Source organism: Ictalurus furcatus, chromosome 10 (genome assembly GCF_023375685.1).
Source record: "Ictalurus furcatus strain D&B chromosome 10, Billie_1.0, whole genome shotgun sequence".
Lineage (NCBI taxonomy): Eukaryota > Metazoa > Chordata > Actinopteri > Siluriformes > Ictaluridae > Ictalurus > Ictalurus furcatus.
The window spans coordinates 9,278,143-9,290,927 of record NC_071264.1 but is presented as its reverse complement, the minus strand read 5'-3'; the positions used below and the strand labels follow the sequence as shown (position 1 = coordinate 9,290,927).

Here is a 12,785-nt window from a genome sequence, read left to right as displayed (position 1 = left end):
TATATTTTTCTCATATGAATTCATAGGGGTGCCAATAATTGTTGCACACCTATATTTAACAAAGATTTTATTTTTATAAACCTGTGTTGTGTTTGCAATTGTTTGATATCCATGAAACCGGAATAGTTTTGTGAATTTTTTGAACAAACGATTAAACAATAAAAACACTTTTTCACAGCCTTCTTTGCTCATATTTACCAAGGGTGCCAATATTAGTGCAGGACACAATAACTGATGTTACTTTTAAATTCAAAGGCAATTGCTGAAATCACCACAAAACAAGTACATGGACAGCAGAATGCTAACAGTTAAATCTTCTGTTCAGATAGCTATATGATGAACTGATCAACTAAAAATGGGCTTTGAAGAATTAAACAGAAATATCTAATGTGTTCTCTCTACATATAAATGCATCGGTATAATGAATTAATATTGCAGCCCTAAACCTATTAAAGTCATTTGTATCCATTTAAGCCTTGCTAGCGATCGCTGCAACAGCTTGGCCAGGTTTTCATACTAACAGATGCTTTCAAACAAGAAACACAAATGATTCCGAGTGTTGTTTAGATTGCAGTCATTCACACAAATAATGCTTTGAGTGTTAGAGCCCAATATACTCAAGTCAGCAGAAAAAGCTCAACCCTAATTGTAATTCTTGCAAAAATTTGAATAAATCAGAGTAAAATATTCCTTGAATTCTCATTTATTAGGGGTATAGAAATTAGGCACAGGTCCATAAGTGAAAAATGTTCAAGTGTTAATGCATTTAAATAAGCAGGTACGTAACGATTGGTGTTCTTGAGTATAGTTGTTGGAGCAAAATCTTTAAACCCATCTCCCAGCACTGTTATACACTGAAATGTTACGGCTACTTTGCCAAACACTAAACTCTGAATGTATTTGAGACCAATGGTATTATACATTGATGGTCAACATTTGCTTTCCATAATAAATGTTCACATTAAGCTTCAGTGTGAATTTCATTCAGTGTCCACTCAGTTCAACTGCCCGTGTATGCAAATGTATTTAATGTAAAGCATTTAAACAGAACTTGATTTGATATTTAGCCTCACTACTGTAAATCTTCAACGTGTTCTGTATGCATTACAGAACTATATTATGAACTCTTCTATACTATGAGTCACAGAGTGGAAATAATGAACGCACATTATGCAATTTGAGTTCATTACAACTGATTGATAAAGTGTGACAGTTGACATTAAAGTGCACCTATTATGGTTTTGAAACGTGCCTAATTTTGTTTTAAAGGTCTCGTACAATAGATCTACATGCATATAAGATCAAAAAACACTTTAATGTGCTCATAATTGAAACTGCAGCATTCCCTTTTTTTCCCCCAGCGTCTAAAACGACTCGTTAAATGATCCGTTCTAAAGGATTCATTCTTAACTCCTCCTTTCAGAGAGCATACTCTGCTCTGATTGGGCAGATGTCCCAGTCTGTTGTGATTGTTCTACCACTATCAGCGAGCAGATAATGAAAACCAGAGGCGGGGCTTTTTGTTACAAACCCACATAGATTAGTACAGGAAGTAAGTCTGGGATTAATAACGACTCGTTTCAGCTGTTCAGAATCGGTTCCTTCTTTTAGGAGTAAATAACTCAGTTTGTCGTGCACTATGATTTTTTAAATTTTGCAGACTTTTTACATTCACAAACAGCTCTGTAACACACTACATAAAAGGTAATATCTAAAAAACCATAATAGGTGCACTTTAAAGGTTGCAATATTCCAGGTCAAGAAGAGGCAGTCTTTATACTGTACCAGGCACAGAGAATGCAATAAGGTAGACAGTAATTTAGCCATGTTTTAGACTGTTCAAGGTATCTGAAAACAAAATAATGATAATTACATTGTATTGTTAATACACAACATTAATAAGCAGTAATGTCAAAAGAAATGACAATTAATTTTGGGGGTAATGATAGTTTTTGTTGGTGTAGTGTGGTGTAGTTATGAGCAAAGAGCATCCTGTCTGTTCTCACACACAATCGCTGATCTATATCAATTCCTCACAACATGAAGATGAACAACTTTATTTTTTTTTCAAAGCTGCCTTTGGGCCTGGTATATTTGCTGGAAATGTCATACAGGCCATGGTGGACTTCAAAATGTCTTTACATGCAACAGGATATCGTCAGTGCACTGACTCAGGCTCCAAAGTATTTCCAAAGACAATCAAGTCCCCATATAAACCATTTCATGTGGTAAGTCAATACCAAGAAGTAAGAAGTCCCCAGGAGCACATGATCAGTCAGAGAGCTCTGCCCTTCACCGCTGCCACACTTTGTTCTAAAGACTCCCCCACCATCCTGAGCTCATCTCTTCTCCTTGTTAGGTCAATGCGAGCCTCCTGTAGCCTCTCGTTCAGCTCCAGGTAGTGCCGGCTTTGCACGTAGCGGGCCTCCGCTTCATTGGTGGGTAATCCTGCTTTCAAATATTGAAGATTACATTAGCGAAACTTTTTCTTTCCACATACAATACAAACACATTCAAAATTAAGATTGAAACTACTGCTATGCCATGTATATGACTGCATAAAACACTTCAACGCAATGACAGCTATACATAAAACCACATAAATATCACAAATCCAATTTAAAGCGCACCTATTATGGTTTTGAAACGTGCCTAATTTTGTTTTTGAGATCTCATACAATAGATTTACATGAATCCAAGGTCAAAAAACACTTTAATGTGCTCATAATTTAAACTGCAGCATTACCTTCCACCCGCCCCAGTGTCACAAACGACTCGTTAAATGAACCGTTCTAAAGGATTCAGTCTAAACTCCTCCTTTCAGTAAGCATACTCTGCTCTGATAGGTCAGATGTCAGTCTGTTGTGATTGGTCTACCTCTGTGAGCAAGATGCCAATGAAGACCAGAGGCGGGGTTTTGTGTTACAAACCTACATAGATTTGTATAGGAAGTAAGTCTGGAATTATTAACGACTCGTTTCAGGTGTTCAGGATCGGTTCCTTCATTTTGGGAGTCAATAACTCCGTTTGTCGTGCGCTTTGATTTTTGAAACTTTGCAGACTTTTTATATTCACAAACAGCTCTATAACACACTACATGAAAGGTAATATCTGAAAAACCATAATAGGTGCACTTTAAGACGTATCCCAGGAGGCCTAGTAAGTCTGAGCAAAACAATCACGATATTAAAACAATGCATCCCCCATCATTAAAATTCTAACCATTTAGGTGTATACGACTTTCTTCGATAAACAATCACAGGACATGGTCCTTCACAATGCTGCGCATAGTATATTCAGTGTGGTCATAAACTAAGTATTGGGATTCATGTTGTATATCATGTGAACATCTTCAAGTGTCATGATACAAAGGAGTCTCTTGTGTCAAACACTTTTTAACAGTCTGGATTTCTGCTTTCTCTCTAACAAGACAAGCTACATTTTCTTTTTGTCTCATTAACTTTAACAGTGCAAAAAAGAATCTGGTGAGGGAATGGCTGTTTACAGCTGCTAGTACGTGATAGGAGCTAAATTACTTCTTGAGGTTCCACAACATTAAATGTAACTATAAATGGTTAAAAAGTACGACCTGCTCTTTAGTTAAGAGAAAATTGGAATCAGGCTGCACCAGACCAAGCTATGAGTTATTATTTTCCAATTACAGCACAGTATTATTTTTAACATATCGCCCAGGCTGTTGGGGAAATGGCAACCAAACATCAGTTCACTGTTTCTTAAGTTCTTATGGAGCATTCTTTAAACCAGAGTTTCCCAACCCTGGTCCTGGAGAACCACATTTCCCCTGCTCACACACACCTGCTCCAACTCAGGACAGATTTTTATTTCAGGTGTGTTGGGAGCAGGGAAAACACTCAAATGAGCAGGAAAGGGGGTTCTCCAGGATCACAGTTGGGAACCTGTGCTTTAGACTTTAACAGAGCGTCACCTTCATTGGGGATTTGTAAAAACCTGAAGACCGGATCATTGGACTCGGCTCGATTTATGTCCTCGATGATCTGGTCCACTGAAGGCGGGTCAGGTCGAGTTGGCAGAACCATTTTCTTCTTTCCTTTGGATGCCATGTTCATGTCGCGCTCCTGCAGTAATGTCAGCTAGCTCTGCAGTGGCTTCAATACAGGCAACATAATTTCATTTTAAACCGCGACTACACGAGAATGCACACCATTTAAGATACTTAATTATCGACAGGACCTGTTCACAAACCATCTGACGCGTCACTGCGGTACACAACTCCTTCTTCTTCTTCTTCTGACTTCCCATGATCGCGCCATCTCGTGACTCGGAGCGGAGCTGTCCTCCAGCATAGACACGCCCTCCGCCTAGCTGTGATTGGTCAGTGCTGTGTGTGGTTATTCAGGGCTACGCTGTGATTGGTCAGTGCTGGTCTGTGATTAGTCATTGGTCATGTGTGCTCATGGACACGAAGATACATAAAAAGTCCTTTTTGTCACATAAAGCAAATTTATTGTTAACGTTGTGGCGTTTAAAAAAACCCATCTGTTCTCAAATTAATATGAAACAACATATGAAGCGTTAAGATAAATGAAACGGATAATAAATAACGTTTCCAACTATTAAAAAGGTTAATTATTCTGACAGTATAGTTTAGAGACCATGTAAATAAACTGACATGTCAATGAATTAAAATAAACAGTGTGAATAAACTGGGGGGGGGGGGGTGAACTGAGCATGGCTTATAACAATAAAAGTCCTGTTTTTCTGGAAACTTCTACTATTACTGAAGAACACTGCAGTTACTTCCTGGATTCATTCGTTCATTTATTCATCCATTCATAACCGTATAATCCTGGTCAGGGTCGATCCAGAGCCTATCCCAGGAACTGGGTATGAGGTGGGAATATCATGCAGGAGCAGTTTAGCGTAGCCAATCCACCTACTGGCAGGCTTCTGGGAGCTGGGAGAAATATAGAGTTAAATTTGTGCCAAAACTAAACAAATAAATATACCATTTCGCAAACAAACACAATCTGCTTTGCAAAGGAAAACTCGACTCTCAAACAAACAGAAAGCAATTTTCTCACAAATGCAGCTAAGCAACTTCCTCTTCCAAACCAACAGATGGCGCTATCGGTCAATTTACACGTGTCTCCCAGGAGCAACATTACAACACGCATTACATTACAGCACAATAGAAAATAGTTAATAGTATTTATTTATTTATTTATTTATTTTGAGATTTTTAGGCGAATAAATAACAATAATGTGTACATACAACTTTCAATCATACACATACAACACATAGGCTATATATGCGTATACAATGAAATTGTATATATGTATAAACAGTAAGTGGTTAGCACGTTCGCCTCACACCTCCAGGGCCGGGGGTTCGATTCCCGCATCTGCCCTGTGTGTGTGGAGTTTCCATGTTCTCCCCGTGCTGCGGGGGTTTTCTCCGGCTACTCCGGTTTTCTCCCCTCAGTATAAGCCCCAGGTTCCCCACGACCCTGAAGGATAAACTAAGCGGTATAGAAAATGGATGGATGGAAGATAAGGAAAAAAACACATATAGGCCTATTACTCATGGCACATGAAGGATCTGATTATAGTATAGTAGAAAAGAAATTAAAAAAAAATTGTTATCAAGTAACCTCAAGGATTTAACAAAATACTCCATTTCAGGTCATTTTTAAGAAACCTCTGCTTGTGGCGGTAAAATTTTGCCACAAGAATAAAGAATTTCAACCTAGCTTCTAGCATCTTGTTTTTATTTTCAAAATAACAAATAAACTTCCTTTATGCTTGAATCATAACTTAAATTAACTTTAGACAAACAGTAATTACTCAATTCACGCCAAAAAAAATATCTCAGGTTTTCACTCTCATCATTACAAAGGTACATGTATCGGTTACATCACAATATCTTGATAATAGTGTGTTGCATGGGTATTTTTTTTTTTTAGCAGGATTCTAAAATTAACCTCTGTAATTTTATTTGATATGCAATACTTATACAGCAACAACCAAAGTTTTTTTAATCTACCAATAAGAGACATCCAATAAAAATGTCCTTTTGGGGCAGTTGAGGTTCTAGCTTGGGAAAACTGGCATATAAACTTGTTATTGTCATAGAATAAAACGTGAAAGTATCTTGAGCTTATGTTAAACGCAGACCTTATTTTAGGATTTAATAAAAACATTATTTACTGCACTCTATTGTGGTGTAATGTAATGCGTGTTGTAATGCTAGTGTAAATTGACTGATAGCGCCATCTGTTGGTTTGGAAGAGGAAGTTTCTTAGCTGCATTTGTGAGAAAATCTGCACCGAGACTTTTGTGAGAATAATCAAGCCGACGCATTTGTGAGAAAATCGCTTTCTGTTTGTTTGAGAGTCGAGTTTTCCTTTGCAAAGCAGATTGTGTTTGTTTGCGAAATGGTATATTTATTTGTTTAGTTAAACCAGAGGACCCCACAGGAAACCCACATGGACATGGTGCAATCAGTGACCTGAGAATCGAACTAGTGACCCAGGAGCAATGCTATCCACTGTGCTTAATAAATAAACAATTCTAGCAGAGCAATACAGATTAACAGGTAAGACTATAATAACACTACTTCAAGTAACACATGATTGAAATATGTGCAAACCAGTGCTAAAATTACATCACTCTCTTTGTGTTTTCCTTATGTAAGGCTGGTGACAAGATGTCTGAACCCAGAGAGAACTACTCTCTGAGAACAAAGAACTGCTACGAGAACAAACACTCAACCTCTCTCTCGCAAAATTAGCATATCCATCTGAATTAGTACATCAAGCTCAGTGGAGACTAGGAAATGTCTGAACCAGGAGAGAACCATTCTCGGAGGACGGGAATGAACACCAGACCTCTCTCTCACAGAATTAGCATCTCCGCTTGAATTAACACATCACGCTGAGTACAGCCTAGGAAATCGTCACTACACTGTTTCCTCCTTCCTCTCCTCACACCCTTCTCTCTCTCTGTGTCGAGATCACCCTCAAACACACCCAAAGTCTATATACATTACATAACATGTTTTAATGAGAATAAGATGTCAACTATACATGTTTACTGTATGATACAAAAGGTCTCAGTGCGCCTAGAAAATATGGTCTCATTCTCTCAACAGCAGTTTAAATAAAATGGTAATGGTGTATTATTATGTTTTGGATTTGATTGGAATGCAATGTTGCATTGTAATTCTTTCTTATTATTATCAATAGTAGTGTTGGATTTGGATGTTTTCATACTTGGTTAAATAAATTATTAGACTTGATTATATTCTGAATTATTCTGAAATGATTGTCTCTAGTAAATCACGGTAAGTCCTTAGTTAGTGCAGGCTAACAATTTGGCATTAAGTTAAGTATACTTAGAGTGTACAGCCTCAATAGGAAATATCCATTTAGGACAACATAAAGTCTAAATAGGATGAAGTCTAAACCTCTAATTACTGTAATATTCTTCTAGCTAACGCGTACATAGGAAACTATGGCATGATTATATAAAGCTAATTCTACTCAGATATTATTGGTCTATCTTTGTAGATTTAGTGGTCATGACCTCTGGCTAGAAATAACATTATTGTAATTAAGTGTTACTAACTAAGGGAACTAAGAGGCCAGACTAATGACATGGCTCTAGTTAAGTGTACTTAGTGTGTACAGGCTCGATAAGAAATACCCGTTTAGGACAACATAAAGTTGATCGACCAAGTCTAAATAAGGGGAAGTCTAAACCTCTGGTTATTGTAATCTTACTCTAGTTAACGTGTACATAGGAAACTATGGCATGTTTATATAAAGCTAATTTTACTTAGATATTATTGGTCTGTCTCTGTAGATTTTAGTGGTCATGACCTCTGTCTAGAGATAACGTTACTATAACTAAGTGTTAATATCTAAGAGTAATAAAGTACTATTTAGGAAAAGGTAAGCATGGGGCGGTCGTCTAAATAGTATTAGTCAATTACCTGGCTAATGACCAAGACTGGCGAGTTTGTGACCATGAGATCCGTGTACACGACCGGCGTGTGACTCAACACGGAATCCGAATGAACGAGCACAACTTAAAGTATAGAATAAATTTGAATTAATCAAGTAGAGAAGATCAAACGTATCAAAATATGAATAACTAAGAAATAAATACAACATCGAGGTTTTTACAATTGGAGTCAGATTTAATTTAAGAGAGAGTCAAGCAGAATTGGAATGACAAATTTAAATATATTCACATCGCTTCAAAAAGACAGGAACACGTGGGAATCCTTCTACCACGTCATTGGATACCGTCGTTGGACCAGTGAGTGGACCCTTACACTTAACTGGTATTAGATAACATACTTCAAGTAAACTGCACAGGCTCATTATACCATTGTCTACTGATGTCCAGGTGATTTCATTCCTTGCTGTCCTGTGACTTTGGAAGTGGAACCCTGTGTGACTGTAAAAACAGGTGTGAGATGATTTATTTTTATTAGTCAGTCAAAATCATCCGAGAAGTGCTGAGAGACCATAAAATACTCGAGCACTTACAGTTCAGTCTACCTTAGGTTCATTCTGTACAGGCATGCAAATGGAGAGAGAAATTAATGATGGAAAAGGAGAAACGTGAAAAGAAAAATGAAAAGAACATGTGCAGCATTAGCCTAGACTTAGGATTGGATTTATACAAGAAAGAACTAATAATATGATATCGGCGCATGGAGCTGTTTACATACAGATGGACCAGGAAGCTCTTTGGCAGCTGGCTCAGCTGGGTGAATCCTGTTTCTCACCAGAGTCTGAAGAACTGATACAAGCATGGAATAGTAAAGGGGGAAGTGAAAAGCAAGGTTATTTTGATAGTAAACATATTACTATATTATGGGTGTTCATATTCACATATGTGAGAAATTCTTTATTTTCTAAGTAGAAAAGTAGTAGGTACCTTAAAGTGCACCTATTATGTGATAAGATATTATCTTTCATGTAGTGTGTTATAGAGCTGTTTGTGAATGTAAAAAGTCTGCAAAGTTTCAAAAATCAAAGCGCACAACAGAGTTAATGACTCCCAAAAGAAAGAACCGCTTCTGAACAGCTGAAACGAGCCTTTAGTAATTCCAGACTTTAGCACTAGGCTTTAGTGCTCCATTGACTTCGATCTGAAAATGGCAGACCGGAAATGCAAGCTCATGCATAGAATTTTCATACTACGTTGCATGATGAAAGTTCAAATCTGGTGAACTCTGACCTGCATAATCGTATCACGTGAAAACGTGTGACCAATAGATGATCGCGATGTCACTGTGTGACCTTTTTAGTAAAAAAAAAAAAGAAAAAGAAATTCAAAAATGGAAGCATTAATTTTAGCGATATCGAACTATCCTGTACTTTACAACACAGATTTGAAAGTTTTGACGGATGATGTCATGTCCTGTTCCCGCCCATATTTGCAGCGGCGTCCCACAAAAATACGCATGCTTAAAGCCTAGTTTGACCGCGCCATTACTTCCTGTACAAACCTATGTAGGTTTGTAATAAAAAAACCCCGCCTCTAGTCTTCATTGGCTGCTCGTGAACAACGTGAACTTTGACCCGCCCTTAAATACTACAGTTCCTGTTGTCGCCATGAGTAGGAGATGTTGTTTTCTGTGCTGCAAAAGCAAAACCACTTCGCATAGACTCCCAAAGGATTAGGATGTAAAGCGTCAGTGGTTATAATTCATTTTAAAATGATAGCACACCAGTTCAACTCCGACTTTCGTTCGCATTCCCGTCATTTCACCGACAACTGCTTCTCAAATCTAGCCGAAGTCAATGTGGGATTTACGAAATGATTATTCATTAAAGACAGGGCTGTACCCACTTTATTTGGACCATACTGTGCCTCTGGATCATAACCTGTAAGTATGATGAATTATTTATGTATACATTTTCCACCGAGTGTTCCAAATGCATGATTTTGTGTTGTATACGTGTACAGCCAGTGCACAGCTGTTAGTCTGTTAGCTGCTAACCTCTGCATACCGGCTAACTCACAATATTGGCAAACTACATACAAACTTACCACTGACAAACGTCCTGTTCTCGTCCTGCTTGCGATTGTGGTTCGGGTTGATCTTCAGATGTATCGCTATCGGACTCGGGCTCAAATCGATAAGGTAAAACTGACGACATTATTACTGAGCTGAAATTTAGATATGGTAGTGGGCGTTTCCTTTCCGACACACGCCGTAAGCAGTAGACCAATCACAACAGACTGGGACATCTGACCAATCAGAGCAGAGTAGGCTCTCTGAAAGGAGGAGTTTAAAGTGAACGGATCCTTGAGCCAGTCGTTTGTGACCCTGACAAAAACAGGTGATGCTGCAATGAAAATTATGAGAAAAGTAAAGCGTTTTTTGACCTTGGATGCATATAAACCTATTATATGAGACCTCTAAAAAAAATTAGGTACTTTTATATAGCATAGTAGGTGCACTTTAAAAAGGTAGTCATTAAAAATATGTACATATCTATCCATAGAATACTTCAAAACCTTGGATTTATAGGATTGGCTTTATAGGCAAAAATAAGTTAATGGTATAAACGTTATGTTTCACAGATTATATATGTGTATATGTGTAATCAAAAACCTTTAGTGTAAGCGAGTGAACATAAACCATTCGCTAAGATTCAATACTATACCACTCCATGATGAACAGAGGAAAAATCATCACCATACCCTCTCTCGTAACAGTTTCTGCAGCTGTTATAGCCTTCCCGCTCAGATTGCAAACCATGTTGTCCAGAGTGGCCTCGTGTTTGAGGAAGAGTGGTCGCACCAGACGCTTATACAACAGCTGAGAGCCATTCCAGGGTACTGGAGCCATGCACCATAACAAGAACAGGCACTAACAACACCCAGGGACAGGATAAATGGATGGTTTTAATATTGCAAGCAGTTAGTGCAAAAACTACATTAAGTAATGCATCGGTTTAAATTCTCTCATTATTGAATGAAACCATGTAGCAGTGCATGTATAATACACCTACTTTGCACAAATAGTAGAAAGGAAACCAGGAGAGGAAGATGTCTGAGAAGAATTCCCCCACGCCAAAGAATCCATACACCACCCAGTAAGTTAGCCACTGTGTGTCATCGTCTTTGTTTGGACTCTCAATAGCCTTGATGCTGAAATCAGTCCAAAGCAAAAAGAATCAGAAAACCATGACACTGTCAGTTCCAAGTCAGCTATTAATGATTTTCATCATTTCATCATTAACTAACATGAATCTGTAGAAACCTTAAAAGTTTGAAACACCTACGAATAGTATGCAGGATAAACAAAGCCAATCAAGTTGCAGATCAGGGAGGCTCCATATCCAACCAATAAATAAAGTCCTGTTGCAGAGGCAGCTCCTATGAACACAAAAGATATACAGCATAATAAACAAATTAATATTTCATCATGGAATTAATATACAGGTGCATATCAAAAAATTTTAATATCGTGGAAAAGTAATTTTTGGAACTTTCATATATTCTAGATTCCTTACACATAAAGTGAAATATTGCAAACCTTTTTTTGTTTTAATATTGATGATTACGGATTACAGGTCATGGAAATAAAAATCCAGTATCTCAAAATATTAGAATAAAGAATTTATAATACAGAAATTTAAACCGGAGGAGAGCTCTAATCAGATAGATTAACTCAAAACACCTGCAAATGTTTCCTGAGGCTTTAATCTCTCAGTCTGGTTCAGTACACAACCACAATCATGGGGAAGACGAAAGTAAATGTTGTATTTCATTTGGAAATCAAGGTCCCAGAGTCTGGAGGAAGAGTTTAGAGGACAGAATCCAAGTTGCGTGAAGTCCAGTGTGAAGTTTCCACAGTCAGTGATGATTTGGGCGGCCATGTCATCTGCTGGTGTTGGTCCACTGTGTTTTCTCAAGTCGAGAGTCAGTGCAGCGTCTACCAGGAGATTTTAGAGCACTTCATGCTTCCATCTGATGACGAGCTTTATGGAGATGTTGATTTCCTTTTCCAGCAGGACTCGGCTCCTGCCCACAGTGCCAAAACTACTAGTAACTGGTTTGCTGACCGTGGTATTACTGTGCTTGATTGGCCAGCCGACTCGCCTGACCCAAACCCCATAGAGAATCTATGAGAGACACCAGACCCAACAATACAGACGAGCTGAAGGCCGCTATCAAAGCAACCTGGGCTTACAGAACACCTCAGTAGTGCCACAGGCTGATTGCCTCCATGCTACGCTGCACTGATGCAGTAATTCATGCAAAAGGATTAAAGCCCTGACTCAAGTATTGAGTGTATAAATTTACATACTTTTCTGAAGGTCCCCCCCCCCCCCCCCGCCTCTCCCCCTATCTCTCTCTCACTCTCTCGGCCCCCCCCTTTCATTCCTCCATTTGAATGGGAAATCTTGTAGGGGATATCATGCATAATCCAAGTTTGTGACTTGAAATAAACCACCATCTTACCTATTACAAGTAAACGCTTCTTAAGTCCAGTCTTTTCTTCGATTTTGTTGAGGAAATCGGTTACAAAGTTCTTCTGGTTCAGAAAAGTATCGACGCGCTCTTTTAGCTTTGAAATAAACGAAAACATGGTGACCTATGTCATGTAAAGGTGTCTTCGAATACCATGAATAATACCTAGTCTTTTTAAGTTAAACAATTGAATGTATGTACATGAATTTAATGTAAACATGCTACAGGTAACGAAGAGGAGTTCTGCTGACGGGACAAGCCGCGACTTCATCCACTCAATCCGCTTTATGCAACAGAGCTGA

The 12,785-nt window shown here is 38.3% G+C and overlaps 2 protein-coding genes across 6 annotated transcripts; both read right to left on the bottom strand.

Annotated features, from left to right (window-relative positions):
* Positions 1-2,041: 2,041 nt before the first annotated feature.
* c10h19orf25 (chromosome 10 C19orf25 homolog) lies at positions 2,042-4,287 on the bottom strand. Of its 3 annotated transcripts, none has more exons than XM_053635067.1 (3): positions 4,225-4,287; positions 3,947-4,127; positions 2,042-2,451 (listed from the first exon to the last, which is right to left on the bottom strand). In XM_053635067.1, the coding sequence occupies exons 2-3, from the start codon at positions 4,086-4,088 to the stop codon at positions 2,276-2,278; spliced, it is 318 nt and encodes a 105-aa protein (XP_053491042.1). In that variant the 5' UTR covers positions 4,089-4,127; positions 4,225-4,287; the 3' UTR covers positions 2,042-2,275. The 3 variants fall into 3 exon arrangements, with proteins under 3 accessions (XP_053491042.1, XP_053491043.1, XP_053491044.1); XM_053635068.1 differs by having other exon boundaries at positions 4,213-4,265; XM_053635069.1 differs by having other exon boundaries at positions 2,042-2,448; positions 3,947-4,274.
* Positions 4,288-7,519: 3,232 nt separating this feature from the next.
* Positions 7,520-12,785, bottom strand: reep6 (receptor accessory protein 6). Of its 3 annotated transcripts, XR_008386958.1 has the most exons (8): positions 12,475-12,783; positions 11,292-11,385; positions 11,019-11,157; positions 10,708-10,876; positions 10,051-10,349; positions 8,723-8,793; positions 8,538-8,561; positions 7,525-8,445 (listed from the first exon to the last, which is right to left on the bottom strand). XR_008386958.1 is itself a non-coding variant. In XM_053635108.1 (7 exons), exons 1-6 carry the CDS (start codon positions 12,599-12,601, stop codon positions 8,541-8,543), a joined length of 621 nt encoding a protein of 206 aa, XP_053491083.1. In that variant the 5' UTR covers positions 12,602-12,785; the 3' UTR covers positions 7,520-8,445; positions 8,538-8,540. The 3 variants fall into 3 exon arrangements, 2 of the variants coding, with proteins under 2 accessions (XP_053491083.1, XP_053491082.1); XM_053635108.1 differs by lacking the exon at positions 10,051-10,349 and having other exon boundaries at positions 7,520-8,445; positions 12,475-12,785; XM_053635107.1 differs by lacking the exons at positions 7,525-8,445; positions 8,538-8,561; positions 10,051-10,349 and having other exon boundaries at positions 8,578-8,793; positions 12,475-12,785.

Bases quoted from the DNA above. Each gene is read 5' to 3' on its own strand.
- c10h19orf25 (XM_053635067.1), bottom strand. From the start codon at position 4,088: ATGAACATGGCATCCAAAGGAAAGAAGAAAATGGTTCTGCCAACTCGA. The intron at 2,452-3,946 runs GTGACGCTCTGT...AATATTTGAAAG, and splicing joins TTTACAAATCCCCAATGAAG to CAGGATTACCCACCAATGAA.
- reep6 (XM_053635107.1), bottom strand. From the start codon at position 12,601: ATGTTTTCGTTTATTTCAAAGCTAAAAGAGCGCGTCGATACTTTTCTG. The intron at 11,158-11,291 runs GTAGGTGTTTCA...GACTGATTTCAG, and splicing joins GTTTATCCTGCATACTATTC to CATCAAGGCTATTGAGAGTC. The intron at 10,877-11,018 runs GTAGGTGTATTA...GGGTGTTGTTAG, and splicing joins CTTTCTACTATTTGTGCAAA to TGCCTGTTCTTGTTATGGTG.